The sequence below is a fragment of the Petromyzon marinus genome, chromosome 51, assembly GCF_048934315.1.
Source record: "Petromyzon marinus isolate PM22_M1 ecotype Great Lakes invasive population chromosome 51, UKy_Petmar_22M1.pri1.0, whole genome shotgun sequence".
In the NCBI taxonomy this organism is placed as follows: domain Eukaryota; kingdom Metazoa; phylum Chordata; class Hyperoartia; order Petromyzontiformes; family Petromyzontidae; genus Petromyzon; species Petromyzon marinus.
The window spans coordinates 432,736-455,038 of record NC_133717.1 but is presented as its reverse complement, the minus strand read 5'-3'; the positions used below and the strand labels follow the sequence as shown (position 1 = coordinate 455,038).

Here is a 22,303-nt window from a genome sequence, read left to right as displayed (position 1 = left end):
AATAACTTTCCATTCATATTTAATAAATATATTTTATACTGTACAGTATTAAAATATAAAACTACATAAATAAAAGGTAGTGTACTGTAAAATATCTTCACATTCACTGGTGTAGTCTTGGGTGCAGTCATAAGGTTGCATTGCCCACCAAACACCGCAGCTCCATTACATAGTACGTTGTTGCGTGCTGATTGGCCACTTCCGTGCCCTCGTCTAGAAGGCCGCTCTCCTAGCTTACGTTTACATGCTAATTTCTCACATTAACATAATGCTAATCTCACATTAACATATCCACTTCCATGCCCTCGTCGAGGAGGCCGCTCTCCTATCTTACAGTTACATGATAATTTCTCACATTAACATCACTAGCCCCGGCCACTTCTTTATGACCCTTGAGCTACACCCATTTCAAACCTTTTAAAATAGTCTGCCTCAGCAGCAGACCATGCTTTCTCAACTGATGATGGACACTTGTGTTGCGCCCGAAACGTCGTGATTTTATTTTGTTTTATTTTATACCTAAGTGACTTTACCGAAATAACCAAAGAATGTGGATTCCTGCAGTCACGAAAGCTTCAAATCAAGGTTGTTCATACCTCATGAGTCATTAGTCGAATGTTTGTAAGTAGAGGAGTCTGTATACTGAAACTTCCTATATCCAGTATTTTCATATTGATGTAGGACTGTACGAGAGGTCTCGGGAGTGCAGCGCAAGTTGGGTTCCTGCGCATTATTCATTTGGATCCAAAGCATCTGGGGGGTTACAGAGCCATCCTGGATCCAAGGAGGCTCAGCAGATGCACTAGATATTGCCGTTGTAAACCTATTTGTTCACATTGTACATGTGAATTTTCAAAGCGACCACGAGTTTTTGCGCTACAGAATCACAGGGAGACGCTGGGACTTAGACTCTCATCCTCCTCGAGGGTATTTAAAACTAAATAATTTTTTACTTCACCAGGTAAAGCCCACTGGGCTATGTAGCTCTTTTTCAGAAGTGACCTGGCCACAAATGATATCTCAACAAAGTAACATATCATGTGGAAATTTATAGCAACCAAATACTCTAAACGGATCTTTCTAAATGTGGAGTGAAAAACTGGAGGACCCGGAGAAAATTCCGCACGTCCACGGGGAAAGAGACATGCAAACTCCAAATATACAGCAGGCGTCAGGATCGGGATGGAACTGACGACCTCCTGCATACCAGGCGAGGAAGTTAACATCTAGACACCACGAAGGTGTTGATTGTGGTCATCGCTTACCTGTGAAAGGACGGCATCTACGTGTACACAAGTCCTAGCCACCTGGAGGACGTGATCGGCGCTGCAGTGACCACTCGCCAACAGTGGGAAAAGGTCGGATGCCTCCAAGCAACGACAGCCAAAGTTGTTGAACGGCAGAGGAGAGGGAGCTCATGGCACACCCTGGTAATCCCCCTAGACCATGTGATGGAGATGGTAGGCGTGGTCCCCTTGGGCCATGCTACCTATGAGGGCCACATCGTGGTTCTTCCTGACAGCATGGGGGGAGACCCCTTTGCAGGGGTAACTTGAGGCACTTTGTGAAGCTCTCTCAGCCGGTGAGGCCGGAACCGCTTACAGTGGCTGAGTCGTCCCTGTCTTGTAGGAGGGAAGGCGTCCCCCCGCGGCTTCTTGAAGGATCAACAGGTAGTGGTGGAGGTGGATACGCGAGCCCGTTCAAGATGGAGAGCTTGCGGCCAAAGCACAAGAGCTTTCGCAGTGCAGATGTTCGCCAGAAGAACGGAAGGAGCAGTATTAATCTATTCAAGCTCAGGGCTGTACAGCTATCGCTGTAACCGCTAGGAGCAGTGGCAATGGACAAAGAAGGATTGTCTTATTCTTAGTTTTTTCGGTAAAGTCACGTTGAAGGGAAACAACAAAATATATATAAAACAATAAAAAATTATCACGACGTTTCGACCATAACTGAAGACGACCGTTTGAGTTATGGTCGAAACGTCGTGAGAATTTTTTTATTGTTTCATATATATTTTATTACTTTGTTGTTTCCCTTCAACGTGACTTTACCGAAAAAACTAAGAATATGAATTACTGCAGTCACGAAAGCTTTAAATCAAGGATTGTCTTGTTGAGGTGCTGCGACAACCTGATGGCATGGCACTCCAGGGTTCTACAAACTGACACACGAGTTTGCTCACCTCTTTATCCTGGGCAGAGAGAACCTGGGTGTGCCCCCTGCTGGCCTTACCAGCTTGCTGGGACCGACAATTCAGATATCCGGTTTGGTTAAGCTGAGAAAGCCTAGATCCGGATGAGCGGTAACTGCATCCCGAGGTTTTTCAGCCAGCTGCCAGGAAGATTGTGATTCCGCGGGATGGACTGGGTTTTGCCTCCACAAAGAAAATGCAAATGTTAAGGAGCTTTGTCTCGAGAGAGCCCCAGCAAGGGAGTTGTGGTCAGAGACGGAATTTCAGAGTGCTGGACAGGGGATGAAGGTTTCCAGGGGAAGGACTTTAATTTACCAAAAGCAACAAGTATGACCAAATTACTTTGCCTAGATTACAAAAATAAAATATTACGTTACGAATTATTTTCATTTAAAGGTATTTGCTTCTTATGGTTTCAGTTGGTGACACTGCAGGTGTCATTGCTGGCTGTGCTCTGTATGATACTGTGGGTGTCATTGCTGGCTGTGTTCGGTTTGACACTGCGGGTGTCATTGCTAGCTGTACTCAGTGTGACACTGCGGGTGTCATTGTTGGTTGTGACACTGGGTGTCCTTGCTGGCCATGCTCGCTGTGACACTGGGTGTCATTGCTGGCTGTGGCTCAGTGTGACACTGCTGGTGTTATTGCTGGCCATGCTCACTGTGGCACTGCGGGTGTCATTGCTGGCTGTGGCTCGCTGTGCAGGGGGAGATGGAGAGGGACGACCCCGTGCCTGTGCAGCTCACTTGCCTCATGGAGGGAGACAAAGAGCACTTAAGGGACATCGGCAACTTGCTAGTACTTAAGGGGCTGGCCTTCCACGTTAAAAGGTAGTACAACTCGCAGGGATTTTTGTCGTCTTTGCCACTGTGGGTGCCCCTTGAGTGATGGTTGGGAAGAGGGGAGCGAGTCATCCTATACATCATGGCTTTTCCCGCCTTTGTGCAGGCCAAAGGCAGATCCAGGAGTGACGCACAGGAGGATGGGCGAGGACATCGTCGTGGCGTGCATCAGGGAGATGTCCCGCACGGCGGTTCCACCGCAGCGGTTGGCCAGTGTACCCTACCCGGCGCCCGACCTCCCGGCCAGTGACACGTTCAGCCTGGTGGTGACGCACGTTAGCGCCAGTGGGCGCATCTACGGACACCTGGCTTCAAATAGTGAGGACGCGGAGGTTTTGCGCGCAGTGTGCAATTTGACGACGGATATCTGAAGGGGTGTTTTGAAGGAAAATCAACGATCGATCAGAAGGCTTTTTAGCAGATTGCCGCACATCACAGCACAGTTTGGTATTGAGTTTGAGCGTGGAGATTGAAAAGCACGACTTATCTCGCACGGCTGTCCTTTTAAATTAAATGGATTCCCTGATGCGGCGAAGCTTGTACAGTAGTCTCAATTATCCGCATGCGATTTATCTGATTTACAGATTAACCGTGCACCTGAGATTTTGACATAAATTATTAACTTATGGATTTTCCCTTGAGCCCAAATTAATCATCTGAAAACATGGGACCTCACTTGCCAGTATCAAAATATAAGAATAGGTTTTACCTTTTCTGGAAATATCACAGGTATTAAGATGTAAAAACACCAAACTGATACCTTTTGCAAGGAATCATGTCTGCATTAACCACATACTTGTGGTGAACATGCAAACGAAAAAACATGCTTCTATAGTATATGCATTATTGATTTGAAGCTTTTGTGACTGCAGGAATCCATACTCTTTGGTTCTTTTGGTAAAGTCACGTAGGTATAAAATAAAATAAATCAAGACGTTTCGGGCGCAACACCAAGTGTCCATGATCAGATGGGAAAGCATGGACTGCTGCTGAGGAAGACTGTTTTAAATGGTTTGAAATGGGTGTAGCTCAAGGGTTATAAAGAAGTGGCCGGGGCTAGTGATGTTAATGTGAGAAATTAGCATGTAACTAACTGTAAGATAGGAGAGCGGCTTCCTCGACGAGGGCACGGAAGCGGATATGTTAATGTGAGGGATTAGCATGATATTAATGTGCGAAATTAGCATGTAAAAGTAAGCTAGGAGAGCGGCCTCCTAGACAAGGGCACGGAAGTTGCTATGTTAATTTGAGGGATTAGCATGATAATGTGAGAAATTAGAGGGCACGGAAGTGGCTATGTTAACGTGAGGGATTAGCATGATGTTAATGTGAGAAATTAGCATGTAAAAGTAAGCTAGGAGAGTGGCCTCCTAGACGAGGGCACGGAAGTGGCTATGTTAATGTGGGGGATTAGCATGATGTTCATGTGAGAAACTAGCATGTAACTGTAGAAAAGAAGAAGAGCGGCCTCCTCAACGAGGGAGTGCAACCCAACAGGTGTAATCCAAAGGGCCTGTGAGTATGAGAGTGCAATCCAAAAGACGTGAGCATGAGAGTGCAATCCGAAGGCATGAGAGTGCAATGTAACGGACATGAGAGATCTAAGAGAGAGGCATAGAGAGAGACACAGAGAGTCTAAATAACAGCTGACATATGCAGGTTGGATGGAAACATCACAGTCAGTTAAGACTTTACCTGGTTAATAATGTCCTTCCAATGATTGCTCAGTTTGTCCCCATCCTCTTGGTTGAAGGTGTCTGTGTTTATATATCTGGATGGCTTCGTGAACAATTCTCTGATTTGCACAGTACCTCCGTCTTGGAAAAATCTATTTCGTTTTAGCCCATAGCGTTAAAACAATGATCGGCAACCACAGAGGTATTGGTCCTACCGTGTTTCAGATCTGCCTTGTGTTCACGGACGCGGTCCGACACATGTCGTTTCGTTTCCCCAATGTAACTGCTGCCGCAACCACAGCTCAGTTTGTAGGCACATTAACATCATGCTAATCTCTCACATTAACATAGCCACTTCCGTGCCCTCTAATTTCTCACATTAACATCATGCTAATCCCTCGCATAAACATAGCCGTGCCCTCGTCGAGGAGGCCTCTCTCCTATCTTACAGTTACATGCTAATTTCTCACATTAACATCACTAGCCCTGGCCACTTCTTTATAACCCTTGCGCTACACCCATTTCAAACCTTTTTAAACAGTCTGCCTTAGCAACAGACGATGCTTTCCCACCTGATGATGGACGCTTGTGTTGCGCCCGAAATGTGATTTATTTTATTTTATACCTACGTGATTTTACCGAATAACCAAAGAGTATATGCATTGTCTTTGAAACTGATTGGTCCACACCAGAGATGGCTTTCTTTAGAGCCTAGTCTCAACAGTTGTAGATACAGAGGACGCCAACAGGCGAACAGCACAAAGACAAAGCACTATCAGGACATTGAGCGCTCGGGGTGAGCAGCTACATCATGTGACCTCCTTTGCCAGTATAAAAATATAAGAATAGGTTTTACCCTTTCTGGCAATTAAACAGGTGTTAGGATTTTGATTTAAAGCTTTCGTGACTGCAGTAATTCATATTCTTAGTACTTTCGGTAAAGTCACGTTGAAGGGAAACAACAAAATAATAAATTATATATAAAACAATAAAAATTCTCACGACGTTTCGACCATAACACAAACGGTCGTCATCAGGTGTGTCGGTTTGCATAAATTTATTTATTTTCAAACGGTGTATTTATTTATTTATTTAAAACGTTTGCGGCACGCGCAGCGATTTGGCAGTTTATTTAGAGGGACTAGTCCATCTATGTTCTGAAAAGAGGAGGGGGGAGACGAAAAATGTAATGTATGCTGTCTGAAAGCCACTGTAAGCGTGAACAATCAATTAAGACCTGAAGTGGTTTATCAAATCTTTCCAATGATTGCTAAGCCAGAATCCATCTTCTCGGTTGAAATTGTCTCTGTGCTTGTATATGTGGATAGCCTCATGAACGAATCTCTCATGGTAGCCAGATGGCTTACAAAGAACCTCTATCTTGGAAAAGTCAATGTCATGTGAGCCTACTGAATTATAACAATGATCTGCCACGGCCGAGGTGTTGGTCCTACCGTGTTTAAGGTCTGCTTTGTGTTCACGAATGCGGTCCGAGACATGGCGTTTGGTTTCTCCAATTTAACTACTACCACAGAGGCAACTTAGTTTGTAGACACCAGGGTATTGTATGTCCGGAATCACATCTTTTACAGACGGAACCAGATCACGGATTTTATGTAATGTGTTGAAACGGACCTGGATCTTGTGTTTATTCAAGATTTTGGAGATCTTTTTTGTGATCCCCGCAATGTAGGGTAAAGTGATGGTTTTGAAAGGCTCCTCAAGAGGGTCCTTCTTCATGGTTTGAGTGATAGCTTTGCGGATTGTATAGTCGGAGTAACCATTAGCCTTAAGAGCTTGTGTACGTGCTTGAGTTCACTGCCTATGTGTTCCTGGTCGGATATGCATTGGGCTCTATGATACAGAGTCTTGATGAGAGAATTCTTCTGTGATGGATGGTGGTGGGAATCCGGTTTCAAAAAAGCATCCGTATGGGTAGCTTTCCTGTAGACAGAGTGACTCATTGAACCATCAGGTCTCTTTTTAATTAGGACATCCAAAAAGGTAGCTTGCCATCTTTTTCGGCTTCCATGGTAAATCTGATGGCTGGGTGTATGGAATTGATGTGGTCGAAGAATTGGTCTAGAGCAGGCCGGCCATGTGGCCAGATGACAAAAGTGTCATCCACGTACCTCTTCCATAAGGTTTGGCGCAGAGTGGCAGTCTGGATGGCGTCAGTCTCAAATTTCTCCATGAAAATGTTAGCTATAACCGGAGATAGGGGGGAGCCCATTGGGGTGCCCTCAGTTTGTTTGTAGAAAGTTCCATTCCAAGTGAAGTATGTATTGGTTAAACAGTGTCTCACCAGGAGGGGTACCTCAGTGTTTAGTCCTTGATGAACCAAGTCTTCAATGATTGCGATGGTGTCAAGTACAGGAACCTTGGTGAATAAGGAAACTACATCAAAACTGACAAGCAGGTCGTCTGAGGACAGGGAAATACCCTTGATTGTCGATACCAGGTGAGTAGAATTTTGTACTGCAGAGGTGGTTTTTCCAGTGAAAGGACGCAGGATTTCAGACAAAAACGAGCCAGTTTGTAGGTGGGGGAGTTGATAGTAGAGACGATGGGACGAAGGGGTGTATCTACTTTATGTATTTTTGGTAAGCCGTATAATCTTGGTGTCCTGGCAGCAGGTTTCAACGAAAACTGTTTAGATTGATCAATTAATGCGGTTGAATCAGAAATTATTTTGTTGGTTTGTGTGACAAGGCTGCCTCTTCAGCTGCTATGTCGACCAAATGTAAGGACAACCTGATTTCCAAATTTAACCTCCTCTTCAACAAAAGACCGGACCCACACACCAAAAAGTTAGACGTTAACAAAGTCGTAATTAATCGCAGTAACAGTTCTATTTCCGATGGTCTGAAATCCGTTTTAGCTAAAGGTCTAAACTTTGCAGTCACACCTAAACACATACCAGTTAATGATATAATTGCCCAAGTAAACGTTGCTCTCAGGGGCCTGAGTCATATCGCTGCAGACGTAGCAAGATCTGAAATCTCTGCAACCCTCAAAAACGCTAAGATGCCAGCTAGCAACCTCAGCAAAGATGAGCGTTTTGAATTATATAAATTAAAAAAGAGGGATGATATTGTAGTCCTCTCAGCTGACAAGGGCAATGCTACTGTCATCATGGATAAAATAGAATACAACAAAATTTAAGAATTACTCGACGATGGTAGTTATACAAAAATAAAAAGAGATCCCACTAACAGCCTCGTCACACAAACCAACAAAATAATTTTTGATTCAAACGCATTAATTGATCAATCTAAACAATTTTCGTTGAAACCTTCTGCTGCCAGGCCACAAAGATTATACGGCTTACCAAAAATACATAAAGTAGATACACCCCTTCGCCCCATCGTCTCTACTATCAACTCCCCCACCTACAAACTGGCTCGTTTTTTGTCTGAAATCCTGCGTCCTTTCACTGGAAAAACCACCTCTGCGGTACAAAATTCTACTCACCTGGTATCGACAATCAAGGGTATTTCCCTGTCCCCAGACGACCTGCTTGTCAGTTTTGATGTAGTTTCCTTATTCACCAAGGTTCCTGTACCTGACACCATCGCAATCATTGATGACTTGGTTCATCAAGGACTAAACACTGAGGTACCCCTCCTGGTGAGACACTGTTTAACCAATACATACTTCACTTGGAATGGAACTTTCTACAAACAAACTGAGGGCACCCCAATGGGCTCCCCCCTATCTCCGGTTATAGCTAACATTTTCATGGAGAAATTTGAGACTGACGCCATCCAGACTGCCACTCTGCGCCCAACCTTATGGAAGAGGTACGTGGATGACACTTTTTTCATCTGGCCACATGGCCGGCCTGCTCTAGACCAATTCTTCGACCACATCAATTCCATACACCCAGCCATCAGATTTACCATGGAAGTCGAAAAAGATGGCAAGCTACTTTTTTTGGATGTCCTAATTAAAAAGAGACCTGATGGTTCAATGATCCACTCTGTCTACAGGAAAGCTACCCATACGGATGCTTATCTGAAACCGGATTCCCACCACCATCCATCACAGAAGAATTCTCTCATCAAGACTCTGTATCATAGAGCCCAATTCATATCCGACCAGGAACACATAGGCAGTGAACTCAAGCACGTACACCAAGCTCTTAAGGCTAATGGTTACTCCGACTATACAATCCGCAAAGCTATCACTCAAACCATGAAGAAGGACCCTCTTGAGGAGCCTTTCAAAACCATCACTTTACCCTACATTGCGGGGATCACAAAAAAGATCTCCAAAATCTTGAATGAACACAAGATCCAGGTCCGTTTCAACACATTCGTGAACACAAAGCAGACCTTAAACACGGTAGGACCAACACCTCGGCCTTGGCAGATCATTGTTATAATTCGGTAGGCTCACATGACATTGACTTTTCCAAGACAGAGGTTCTTCGTAAGCCATCTGGCTACCATGAGAGATTCGTTCATGAGGCTATCCACATATACAAGCACAGAGACAATTTCAACCAAGAAGATGGATTCTGGCTTAGCAATCATTGGAAAGATTTGATAAACCATTTCAGGTCTTAATTGATTGTTCACGCTTACAGTGGCTTTCAGACAGCATACATTAAATTTTTCGTCTCCCCCCTCCTCTTTTCAGAACATAGATGGACTAGTCCCTCTAAATAAACTGCCAAATCGCTGCGCGTGGCGCAAACGTTTTTTATTATAAATAAATAAATAAATACACCGTTTAAAAATAAATACATTTATGCAAACCGACACACCTAATGACGACCGTTTGTGTTACGGTCGAAACGTCGTGAGAATTTTTATTGTTTTATATATTTTTTATTATTTTGTTGTTTCCCTTCAACGTGACTTTACCGAAAGTACTAAGGATATAGGTGTTAAGATGTTAAAACACCAAACTGAAACCTTTTGGTCTCACACTGTTGAGACTAGGCTCTAAAGAAAGCTGCCTCTGGTGTGGACCAATCAGTTTCAAAGACAACGTATATACTATCAGAGCATATTTTTTTGTTTGCATGTTCACCACAAGCATATGTAGTTAATGCAGATACGATTCCTTGCAAAAGGTTTCAGTTTCGTGTTTTAACATCTTGACACCTGTTTATTGCCAGAAAGGGTTAAACATATTATTATAATCTAAAAACAGTTCTACATTGTTATTCTTGGAAATGTTTATTATAAGTCACATGCTTTAACCGAACACATGTTGCTCCGGTTAATGTGAAATACATGTAATTGCCCCTACAGTGCAGTAGTTACAACAGTCGGTGAAGCTTTATTAATGTTGATTGGCGTGGCTCTGCTGCTGTCCACGTGGTGGGCAAAGTCTTCTGCGTGGGGGCAATGAAGCGTTCTCACTGAGCACTTGCAACATCGATCGATTGATGGTTACTTTTTGGCATAGAGATCCGTGGAAAATGGATAATTTTTAATTATCCACGGCCGTCCTCCCCGTCATTAATGCGGATTAATCGAGAGTCTACTGTACTCTTTGCCACTTAATGTTTCCTAATTTTTGTTCGGTCAGATGCGGTCCTGCAGAAGCTGATGGAATCCATCGAGTCGGAGTGTGGCAGCAGCAAAAACAACAGCAGCCTTTCTGCACTTGTGGACATGCCGTTTTCCTTGGGCCAGCCTTGCGTTGTTCAGCTGTCAGGAGGCTGGTACCGAGGCCAGATTCTCAATGTGCAGACAAACACTGTGCAGGTGGGCATTGCGCACGCCAAGGTGAAGCCACTTGAATAATCATGCACGTGGCTTGCCTGGAGCTGGATTCACCTTAATGTAGAAAATGACTGGGCAAAATAGACAATTGGTATTGTGGCGAGATGTTAACCGAGGGCGTTGCGGTGACGAGATGTTAACTCCCTCGCCTGGTATACAGGAGGTCACGGGTTCGATCCCAACTCTGACAATGGCTGTTGCATGTTTGGAATTTGCGTGCCTCAGTGGTCGCGTGGATTTTTTTCCGTGTCCTCCGGTTTTTCCCTCCACATTTAAAATCAACATCACACGTTTACATATCCACATGATAGCCACTTTAGCAGTGTCTATCATTGTAGACACTGCTCAAGTGCCTGTGTTGCGTGCGTGTGGTGTGTGCGTGTGGTCTGTGCACTTGCCAGGTGCGTTACGTCGATCATGGGGATGAAGACGAGGTGGAGCCTAGCGCCGTGCGTGTGACCGACCGCTTCACGCACGTGCCCCCGCTCTGCCTCGAGTGCGTGCTGAGCTCCCCGTACCTGGTAGGGGCTCTCTCACCTGCCGCTGCACGCAACCCCCACATGCCCAGAGAAGCACACACAAGGCTCGAATGCACACTGTTAACACATTATTATGATTATTTTTGCATTTTATATTCACTAGCGGGAAGTGCCCGGTTTTGCCCGGGAAAAAAATATATTTCAAATTTTTCTTAAAAACATAATATATACATACACAAGTACTAAGCTATTGTGAAAGCCCGGCGTTCAATTTGTCCATTTGTCCATCAACAAAATTAAAAAAGGCTTGAAGTCCTGAATCCAAACGTAATAGAAAGTGGTGGATAAATAGTTGATCTAAAAGGTTTCCTAAAATTGTCGACCTCCCCCCCCCCTCAAAAAAGATTTTTACCCCCCCCCCCCCATAGGCATATATATCTACATACAATAGAGTGAGTAGTATCTAGTGACTCTATAGTAGTATCTGCCGACTTTATAGCAGTAAATACTGGCTCTACAGTAGTATCTACTGACTGTATTCATTCATAATAAAGTTTTTTGGGTAGATTGCGTTATTTACGACACATTTATAAATAATGCGATCTAACCCAAAAACTTTATTATGAATAATATTGGTGGCAAAAGCCTAGGTGTTAAACTGACTAGTCAGTAGTATTTACTGACCTTAGTAGTATCTGACAGTAGTAGTATCTACTTACTATACAAGAGTATCTACTGACTATATAGTAGTATCTACTGACTGTAGCAGTATTTACTGACGGTCGTGGTATCTACTGACAGTAGTATACTCTACTGACTGTACTATTATCTACTGACTCTTTAGTAGTATCTACAGACTCTGTAGGAGTAACTACCGACTTTAGTAGTATACACTGTCTATAGCAGTAACTACTAACTCTACAGTAGTATCTTCTGACTATACTAGTATTTACTGGCCGTAGTAGTATCTACTGACAGTAGTAGTGTCTACTAACTATACAGGAGTATCTATTGACTATAGTAGTATCTACTGAGCGTAGTAGTATCTATGGACGGTAGTAGTATCAACTGACTGTACTATTATCTACTGACCATATAGTAGTATTTACCGACTCTATAGTAGTAACTACCGACTTTAGTAGTATACACTGACTATAGTAGTAACTACTAACTATACAGGAGTATCTACTGACTATATAGTAGTATCTACTGACCATAGTGGTATCTCCTGACTGTAGTAGTATCTACTGACTCTACAGTAGTATCTACTGACTTATAGTAGTATTACTGAATCTATAGTCGTATCAATTGACTCTATAGTAGTATCCACTGACTATAGTGTGGTGGGTAATTGTTGGGCGTAATACGCCGCCACGACTACGGTTGAGCATGTACCTCCAGTCAGGGGCCAACGGGGCAATAGCAGGTCCGGTCTGTACGAAGCAGGACTCGTGGGTTAGGCAACCTGGGGGGACGGTTGGGAACCAGAGGGGGACACCCCAGGCCCCCAGTGGGGGGGCTGGGGGGATTGCACAACAATCTAGGTCCCTCCAGAAGGTTCCAGATGATGGGCATGGCCAGGGGTGGAGTGACCATGGGAGCCCCATAAAAGCCAGACCCCAGAGCGGCTCGAGTCAGTCCGCCTCAAGCCGAAGACCCAGAAGCTCACCTGAAGATAGGACCCTGGACCCCAAGCCCCGCCGTCCTTATAAGGGCCGGGGCTCAGTGAGGCCAGTGGTCAGTAGGCTAGGACCCTGAGGATCCCCGGACCCGACGTCCTTCTCAGGGCCGGGTCTGTGTGGGCCAGCGGTCGAGACCCGAGGACCTTGGCTGGGTCGGGTCAGCCTCCCTTAGGTCCCGCTAGCCGGAGGGCTAAGAGTGGTTAGTCCCAGTGATTAGGGCACGTTAGCCCGGAGGCTGTACCTCCTTATGTTGTGGGTAGAAGGGGCCATTACCCCTTCGTGTTAGGGACCTTCTCTGTGTATCATTAAATAAATACATGTTGCCTTCAAAGAAGACTTCTCCATACAAACCCACTACAGTAGTAACTACTAACTCTATAGTAGTATCTGCTTACTCTACAGTAGACTCTACCGACTGTAATAGCATCTCCCAACTTTACAGTAATATCTACCGACTCTATAGTCATAACTACTGACTCTATAGTCGTATCTAGTGACTCTACAGTAGTTTCTACTGACTGCAGTAGTATCTACTGACTCTATAATAGTGTATATCGACTCTATAGCAGTAGCTACTAACCCGAAAGTAGTATATACTGACTATAGTAATATCTACTAACTCTATAGTAGTATCTACCGACTCGATAGCAGTATCTACCATCACTACAGTAGTATGTACTGACTGTAGTAGTATCTACTATGTCTGCAGTAGTATGTACTGGCTGTAGTAGTATCTACTATCACTACAGTAGTATGTATTGGTTGTAGTAGTAGCTATCACTACATAAATATGTACTGGCTGTAGTAGTAGCTAACTATCACTACAGTAGTATGCACTGGCTGTAGTAGTAGCTACTATCACTATAGTAGTATGTACTAGCTGTAGTAGTAGCTACTATCACTACAGTAGTATGTACTGGCTGTAGTAGTAGCTATACTAACTCTTGCAGTGTGTACTGGCTGTAGTAGTAGCTATACTAACTGTATAGCAGTGTGTACTGGCTGTAGTAGTAGCTATACTAACTCTATAATAATATTCTTTGCTTCTTTCGGTAAAGTCACGTAGATAGAAAAATGATTTTAAAAAGTGAATAAAAAAATAATAAACAAATAACCATTAATGTAGACTGTAGCCTGGTTTTTAATCGGAATGTACTGGCAGTCTATAACGTAGATTGAAGGCTGGTTATTAAGTTTGGTGAGTGCACTGGCAGTCTATAATGTAGACTGTATAAATGGTTATTAAGAACCAAACATAAGTCTACATTATTGACTGTCAGTATGCTCACTCAGGTTAAGAACCCTGCTACAGTATACATTATATACTGCCAATACTCACCCTGTCTATGTGTCTCCGTGTCTGTGGTTCGTCTCTCTCACAAATTTAGCACTCTTTGGAAGAACGTAATCAACCAGGTAGGGTGTTGACTGTTATGTTGGCCGACTCTCTGTGTTGTTTTGCATTATATTTCTAAGTTTACTAGGTTTGTTTTTCTCATTCGTACCTGATGATGATTGCTTGTGTTGCAATTGAAACGTATTCTATTATTTAATTTATTTTATTTCTACGTGACTTTACCAAAATAACCAAAAAGTACTAACTTCACAGAGAGTGGTGGTGAGGCCTAGTCCCGTGCAGAGCCCCCGGCCTCGCCTAGATTGCCCAGCCGGCCGCGGTGGCACCTTGGCAGGCTGGGGCTGGGCTGGAGCGGGCTCAGTGGCATGAGGAAATAAATAAGTAATAAATAGTGCTAAATGGTTCATTAAACTATTTTAAAGTTGAGGGATGCGAAATCGGAATAGCGCTGGCTCACCACGGGGCTTATGGCGTGGTACCTGGGTACTTTTTTAAACATAAACCCCACGGTTTGCGAGCCAAATCCTTCGCAAGTTTCGTCCGCACACACACAGACAGACAGACTAAAAACGACGTTTATAGGTAAGATAAATAGCCTCGCTTAGTAGTGTCAAGATTTTATTTGAAGCTTTCGTGAATGCAGGAATCCATACTCTTTGGTTCTTTCGGTAAAGTCACGTAGGTAGAAATAAAATAATATAAAATAAAACAAATCACGACGTGTCGATTGCAACACAAGCAATCCTCATCAGGTGGGAACACCATAGCAAGAAAAAATGCTGAAGTGGGCGAGAGAGCTGCCGTGGCAAGAGGTTATATATGTAAGAAAGGTGGGAGGAGCAAGGGGGAAGGGGGGGGGGTAGGGGAAGTAGGCGGGGCTAGAAGTGGAAAGGGGGGAACGGGGGGAAAGAGACTCGGAAAAATAGACTTGTAACCGGCAGGTATGCTGGAAACAACCACAACAGTTAAGGCTTTACCTGGTTAATAACATCCTTCCAATGATTGCTCAATTTGTATCCATCTTCTCGGTTGAAGTTAAGTCGATGTTTATATATCTGGATGGCTTCATGAACAAACCTTTGATAGTAGTCCGAAGGTTTGCAGAGTACCTTGGTCTCGGAAAAGACAATATCATGCGAGCCCATAGCGTTATAACAATGGTCAGCCACGGCAGAGGTATTGGTTCTGCCGTGTTTCAGATCTGCCTTGTGTTCGCGAACACGGTCCAAGACATGTCGTTTCGTTTCCCCAATGTAACTGCTACCGCAGGTACAACTCAGTTTGTAGACTCCAGGATATTGCATGTCAGGAATGACATCCTTCACAGATGGGGTTAGATCATGGATTTTGTGTACTGTATTTAATTGGACCTGGATCTTGTGTTTGTTTAAGATTTTGGAAATCTTTTTGGTAACACCTGGTATGTAGGGTAAAGTGATGGTTTTGATTGGCTTCTCAGGGGATTGCTTCTACATGGTTGGAGAAATAGCTTTGCGAATAATGCGGTCCAGGTACCCATTCATCTTGAGGGTCTGGTGTAGTGTTCCAGTTCACTTGCTAGGTGGTTTTGGTCGGAAATGCAGTGGGCCCTATGGTGTAATGTTTTGATGAGGGAATTCTTCTGGGCCAGATGGTGGTGGGAATCAGGTGTCAGATAGGAATATGTATGGGTGGCTTTCCTGTAGACAGTGTCCCAACGAGCCGTCAGGTCTCTGCTCAAACAAAACATCCAGGAATGGTAGCTTACCATCCTTCTCCACTTCCATGGTGAATTTGATGGATGGGTGTATGGAAATGATATGGTTGAGAAACTGGTTCAAAGCTGGCAGACCATGTGACCAAATGACGAAAGTGTCATCTATGTATCTCTTCCACAAGGAAGGACGTAGGGTTGATGTCTGAATGGCATCTGTTTCAAATTTCTCCATAAAAACATTCGCTATCACTGGTGATAAGGGGAAACCTATGGTGGTACCTTCATTTTGTTTGTAGAAAGTACCATTCCAGATGAAGTAAGTGTTGGTAAGGCAGTGCCTAACCAAATTTGGTACTTCAGGATTCAGTCCATGTTGGACCAAGTCTTCAATTATTGCTAAGGTGTCAGGTACAGGAACCTTGGTGAACAGAGAGACTACATCAAAGCTGACGAGCAAATCATCTGGGGACAGTGAAATGCCCTTGATTAGAGAGACCAAGTGAGTTACGTACTGCTGAGGAAGTGTTGCCCGTGAATGGAAGCAAGGTCTCATACAGAAATCGGGCCAGTTTGTAGGTCGGTGAGTTGATAGTGGAAACGATGGGCCGAAGTGGAGTACCTTCTTTATGGATTTTTGGAAGACCATAGAATCTGGGTGGTCTAGTAGCAGAAGGTTTTAGGGAGAGCCGCTTGAATGGTTTGAGTAGAGAAGTCGAATTTGTAATGATATTGTTGTTTTTTGTAGCCAGGTGGTTGGTAGGATCTTTGTTGATTTTGGTGTAACTGCCATCATACTGGTAGGAACCTCCTTTGTTACACCAGCCCACGGGATTATTGTGTCCGTCCGTCGTGCATCCAAAAATGGGAGGGGCTGGGCTGGGTGGAGAGGGGAGGGTGGGGAGGGTCTGGGTGGGGAGGGTGGGGCCGGGTGGGGAGGGTGGGGCTGGGTGGGGGGTGGGAGGGGTGGGGCTGGGTGGGGAGCGGCTGGTCACCCCGTGGTGCCCTTATAAAACTCAACATTTAACCTACTCACACCGGCTTGTGCCCGCCCTCAGAGTCGGGCATATTTGCGGAATACACCACGCCGCCGTTGACCCTGGCCATTGACCGAGCAACCCAACATTCCTACCAGCTCCCTCCGCAGGAATATGTTTAAGAAGGTCCTGGATTTTGTTGTTTTATGTGATTTTATCCATGATGACAGTAGCATTGCCCTTGTTGGCTGAAAGGATGACTATGTCTGCTCTCTTTTTCAATTTGGCGAGTTCAGAGCACTCGTCTTGCTTCCATTCACGGGCAAGACGACCTCAACAGTGCGTAACTCAGCTTACTTGGTCTCTCTAATCAAGGGCATTTCACTGTCCCCAGATGATTTGCTCGTCAGCTTTGATGTAGTCTCTCTGTTCACCAAGGTTCCTGTACCTGACACCTTAGCAGTAATTGAAGACTTGGTCCAACATGGACTGAATCCTGAAGTACCAACTTTGGTTAGGCACTGCCTTACCAACACTTACTTCATCTGGAATGGTACTTTCTACAAACAAAATAAAGGTACCTCCATGGGTCCCCCCTTATCACCAGTGATAGCAAATGTTTTCATGGAGAAATTTGAAACAGATACCATCCAGACATCCACCCTACGTCCTTCCTTGTGGAAGAGATACGTAGATGACACTTTCGTCAATTGGCCACATGGCCTGCCAGCTTTTAACCAATTTCTCAATCACAAATTCCATACACCCATCCATCAAATTCACCATGGAAGTGGAGAAGGATGGTAAACTACCATTCCTGTATTTTTTGTTGGAAAAGAGACCTGGTGGCTCGTTGGGACACTGTCTACAGGAAAACCACCCACACAGATTCCTATCTGAAATCTGATTCCCACCACCATCCGGCCCAGAAGAATTCCCTCATCAAAACATTACACCATAGGGCCCACTGCATTTCCGACCAATACCACCTAGCCAGGCAACTGGAACACGTACACCAGACCCTCAAGATAAATGGGTACTCGGACCACATTATTCGCAAAGCTATTTCTCCAACCATGGAGAAACAATCCCCTGAGAAGCCAATAAAAACCATCATGTTACCATACATAGCAGGTGTTACCAAAAATATTTCCAAAATCTTAAACAAACACAAGATCCAGGCCCGATTCAATACAGTACACAAAATCCGTGATCTAACCCCATCTGTGAAGGATGTCATTCCTGACATGCAATGTCCTGGAGTCTACAAACTGAGTTGTACCTGCGGTAGCAGTTACATTGGGGAAACGAAACGACATGTCTCGGACTGTGTCCGCGAACACAAGGCAGATCTGATACATGGCAGAACCAATACATCTGCCGTGGCTGACCATTGTTATAACTCTGTGGGCTCGCATGATATTGTCTTTTCCGAGACCAAGGTACTCTGCAAAGCTTCGGGCTACTATCACAGGTTTGTTCATGAAGCCATCCAGATATATAAACAACGACTTAACTTCAACAGAGAAGATGGTTACAAATTGAGCAATCATTAGAAGGATGTTATTAACCAGGTAAAGCCGTAACTGTTGTGGTTGTTTCCATCATTCCTGCCAGTTACTAGTCTATTTTTCCGAGTCTCCCCCCGTTCCCCAGCTTTCCACTTCTAGCCCCGCCTACTTACCCTCCCAGCCTCACTTCTTCTCCCCTAGCACACACGCAGCCAATCTCCTCCCCCCCCCTCTCTCTCTCTATCTCCTTGCTCCTCCCCCCTTTCTTACCTATATAACCTCTTGCCACGGCAGCTTTCTCACCCACTTCAGCATTTTTTTCTTCCTGTGGTGTTCCCCCCTGATGAGGATTGCTTGTGTTGCGATCGAAACGTCATGATTTGTTTTATTCTATTTTATTTTATTTCTACCTACGTGTCTTTACCGAAAGACCCAAAGAGTAAGTGTCAAGAATCTTTTATAGAAGGGTCCTGCTAAGTTTTTTTAATGAGGTGGGGTGATGTTGTTGCTGCTGTGTGTGTGATTGCAGATCATTTTTGTGAGGTTTTTTAAAGGAGGGGAATTCCCTCAGCCCAGACATCATGGGGCAAGGTGTGGACGATCCTGCTAGGGCTGCAGTGCCTCAAATATTGGCAAGGGCAGGTACCCCTTTTGAATAGTTGGCTGAGGTGCAATCTGTGGAGGACGTGCGAGGAATGATCCAAAGTCTGAGACCAGGCAGGCACCGGACAGGGACGATCTCCCAAGCGATATGCTATGGGAGGGTGGCATGTGTGTGCAGACTGCCCTATATGACATCATCACAACTATCTGGACCACAGGATGGGTTCCACAGGATTGGAATAATGCCCTGAAGATAATCATCAGGGTGGCCCAGTATCTGTACATATACAGGGCCGCAGAATATAACAACTGTATCCATCTTCTTAGTGTGCCAGGAAAGATCCTGGCAAGGATTATTCAACATCGCCTTGCCAGGCACGCTGAGGAGAGGCCTGTCTAGCCCCAATGTGGTTTCAGACCAGGGCTATCCTGCATTGATGCCATGTTCCCTGTTTGTCTGCTACAGTAGAAGTGTAGGGAATTCCAACAAGACCTACATTTCTGCTTTATTGACCTGGTCAAGGCCTATGATACCATCAATAGGCCAAGGCTTTCAGAGTCCCTGACTCTGCTGACAGTCAATAAGGACCTTCATGATGGTGGGCAGGCCCGGGTAAAGCTACATGGCTAGGAGTCGGAGCCATTCCCTGTTCACCTTTGGGTGTGACAGGGGTGTCCTCTGGCTCCCACATTTAATATCATCTTTGACCACGTAGTTAGAGAAGCTTTCCCTGGCTGTACCGGAGGAATCTCCATCTAGTACAGATACAACTGTGTAGGCTGATCGATGCCCAGGTGCGGTCGAGGGATGGCTCCCTATTGGTCAACCATAGTATGTCTGCTGATGATCTGGTGATTGCTGCTCACTCGGAGGAGTTGGAGGCACTGCTACTGAACCTTGAGTGTGCCACCAAGAGGTGGGGTCTTAACATCAGCTCCACTAAAACTAAGCACCTGCCTAGGTATTTTGTGCCACCAAACACTCCACCCCATCAGCTCCCCATTGATGATGGAGCAGTTGTGGAGAGAGCTGAGAGTTTTCCATACCTGGGCAGTGTGCTTATGACCAGCTCCGGTTTGACAGCAGAGATCTCACTACGAATCAGTCGGGCGGCATTATATTTTCATTGGCTGCAAAAAGCTTTGGGTCTTCTCGGCCATGGTCATGCCCTGCCTTCTCTATGCTTGTAAAACGTGGACCCCTCTAATGGAACATCTGCGCCAGTTAGAAACATGTAGGTTGATGCATGCTTACGATCCATCCTAGATTTAACCAGGCTGGATTGTGTGAGGAGCTCACAATCCTTGAAGGATCTGGACATATTCTCATTAGTCAGCTCCTCCGGCAGGCAAGGCTGCGTTGGCTGGGTCATGTAAGCCGCATGCCCAGCCACTGCATGCCCAAGCAGCTTCTGTTTGGCGCATAGAGGAGGCTAAACGGGCACAACATGGGCTGGAGAATAGATGGGCTGATGCGGTACAGGAGAATGTGGCGCTGAGTGGACTTGCCGACGACTGGTACCAGCGGTGTCAACATCGGCTTCTATGGAGGAGGGTAATGAAGGACGCTACTGGGCAGTTGGAGGTAGTCGCCCTCCTGCAACACAACGGAAGGCAGAGGAGTGACATTCACATCAACGAGTGGAGCACCGGGGGTCTAAAATGCAGCAAGTTGGCACAGTAGGGGGTACAGCTGGTGCATCTACCAGTCATCTCAGTCAGCCAACCCATGGCACCTGGATCTGTCCCGAGACCTGTCAGCGAGCCTTCGACACCTCACGTGGCCTCAAAGTGCACCTGGCCTGGCACAGGCGCCGTGGTGACATCACCATCAAATAGTGGCGAATGGTGGGTATTGGTAATCGCAAATTGAGTGATTTGCAGGTAATTTTTTAAAGATTAGGATGTTTGGCCAATGCTGCAGTATTTTCTCGGTTAACTTTTTTAATGGGTTCCACGAAAACGACAGATAACCAAGATAACTATACTCTTTGGTTCTTTCGGTAATGTCACATAGGTAGAAAAATAGAATGAAAAATAATGTATCACGACATTTCCATCACAACACAAGCGGTCGTCCTCAAGCGGAAAAATAATCCAGCGTGGAACCTCTGAACCAGGAAGAACACAGCAAGAGAGCTGTTACAACGTTATATATGTGTTAGGTGCCTCTGCATTAACGGGCTGGGGTCTCACTAACATGGCCATCTCTGCTCCCTTAGCCTCGATGTATCGATGGTTCTGGCTGTGTGATGGGCTGTGTGTCTCACTGGCGCGACCACCGTTGCGGTGGTTCTCTTGCGTGGACGCGCTTGCCTCTCACAGCGGAGTTGGCAGCGCTGCAGCTTGTGTTATACATAGACATGGCATTAACCTGCTAATAATCCCCCTAATCTCTCCCATCAACATTTTGCTCATCAGAATCAGAATCAGAAAGGGTTTTATTCGCCATGTAAGTTCACACCGACACGGAATTTACTTTGGCAGGATGGTGCATACATTCAACATATAGGAATCTAAAATCTTAAATAAGTTTTAAACAAGTCTTACTATAATAAGGGTTAAAAGTCTAACACCAAGGGGCTGAAGTATATAAAATTAAATACATATCGAATATAAAATAGCTTTAAGATATAATTTAAAAATAAAAAATACAAATAGGGTAACATAGTTAATATCGGCAAGGTGTCGTTATGTAGATCAAATGTTAAAAACAGTGTTAGCCCTTGGCCTTGTTTAACAGGCCAGCAGCAGATGGGAAGAAACTGTTTTTATGGCGTGAGGTTTTGGTCCTGATGGACCGAAGCCTTCTGCCGGAGGGGAGTAGCTGAAACAGAGAGTGTCCAGGGTGGGAGAAATCGGCCATAATCTTCCTCGCTCGCCTCATGGACCTTGTCGTGTGCAGGTCCTCGAGGGTTGGTAGATTGCAGGCAATCACCTTCTCAGCAGTGTGGATGATACGCTGCAGTCTGCTCTTGTCCTTGGCAGTGGCAGCAGCGTACCAGACGGTTATGGAGGAGGTGAGGATGGATTCAATGATCGCTGTATAGAATTGCACCATCATTGTCTTTGGCAGGTTGAATTTCTTCAGCTGCCGTAGAAAGTACATCCTCTGTTGAGCTTTCTTGGTGAGGGAGCTGATGTTCAATTCCCACTTGAGGTCCCGGGAGAGAATAGTGCCCAGGAAGCGGAAGGACTCTACAATTTTTACTGGGGAGTCTAACAGGGTGATGGGGGTGAGTGGTGCTGTATTCTTCCTGAAGTCCACAACCATCTCAACTGTCTTTAGAGCATTTAGCTCTAAGTTGTTCTGGCTACACCAGGTCACCAGATTGTCAGCTTCCCACCTATAGTCAGACTCATCCCCACCAGAGATCAGCCCAATGAGGGTGGTGTCATCCGCAAACTTCAATAGTTTGACGGACAGATGATTGGAGGTGCAGCTGTTGGTATACAGGGAGAAGAGCAGAGGGGAAAGGACGCAGCCCTGAGGAGTTCCGGTGCTGATGGACCTGGAGTCAGAGACTTGTGTTCCCAGCTTAACGCACTGC

General features: G+C 45.1%; 1 protein-coding gene across 7 annotated transcripts in view; it reads left to right on the top strand.

Annotated features, from left to right (window-relative positions):
* Nucleotides 1-22,303, top strand: part of LOC116953304 (uncharacterized) — a 167,677-nt gene that overhangs the window by 99,586 nt on the left and 45,788 nt on the right. For 6 of the 7 annotated variants that reach the window (XM_076074889.1, XM_076074888.1, XM_076074891.1 and 3 more), the window contains 4 exons: nt 2,897-3,021; nt 3,140-3,351; nt 10,254-10,432; nt 10,852-10,971. In XM_076074889.1, the coding sequence (XP_075931004.1) occupies nt 2,897-3,021; nt 3,140-3,351; nt 10,254-10,432; nt 10,852-10,971 (636 nt within the window). Of the gene's footprint in view, nt 1-2,896; nt 3,022-3,139; nt 3,352-10,253; nt 10,433-10,851; nt 10,972-13,999; nt 14,028-22,303 lie in introns of all 7 variants that reach the window. The other variant, XM_076074893.1, reaches the window with a different exon arrangement.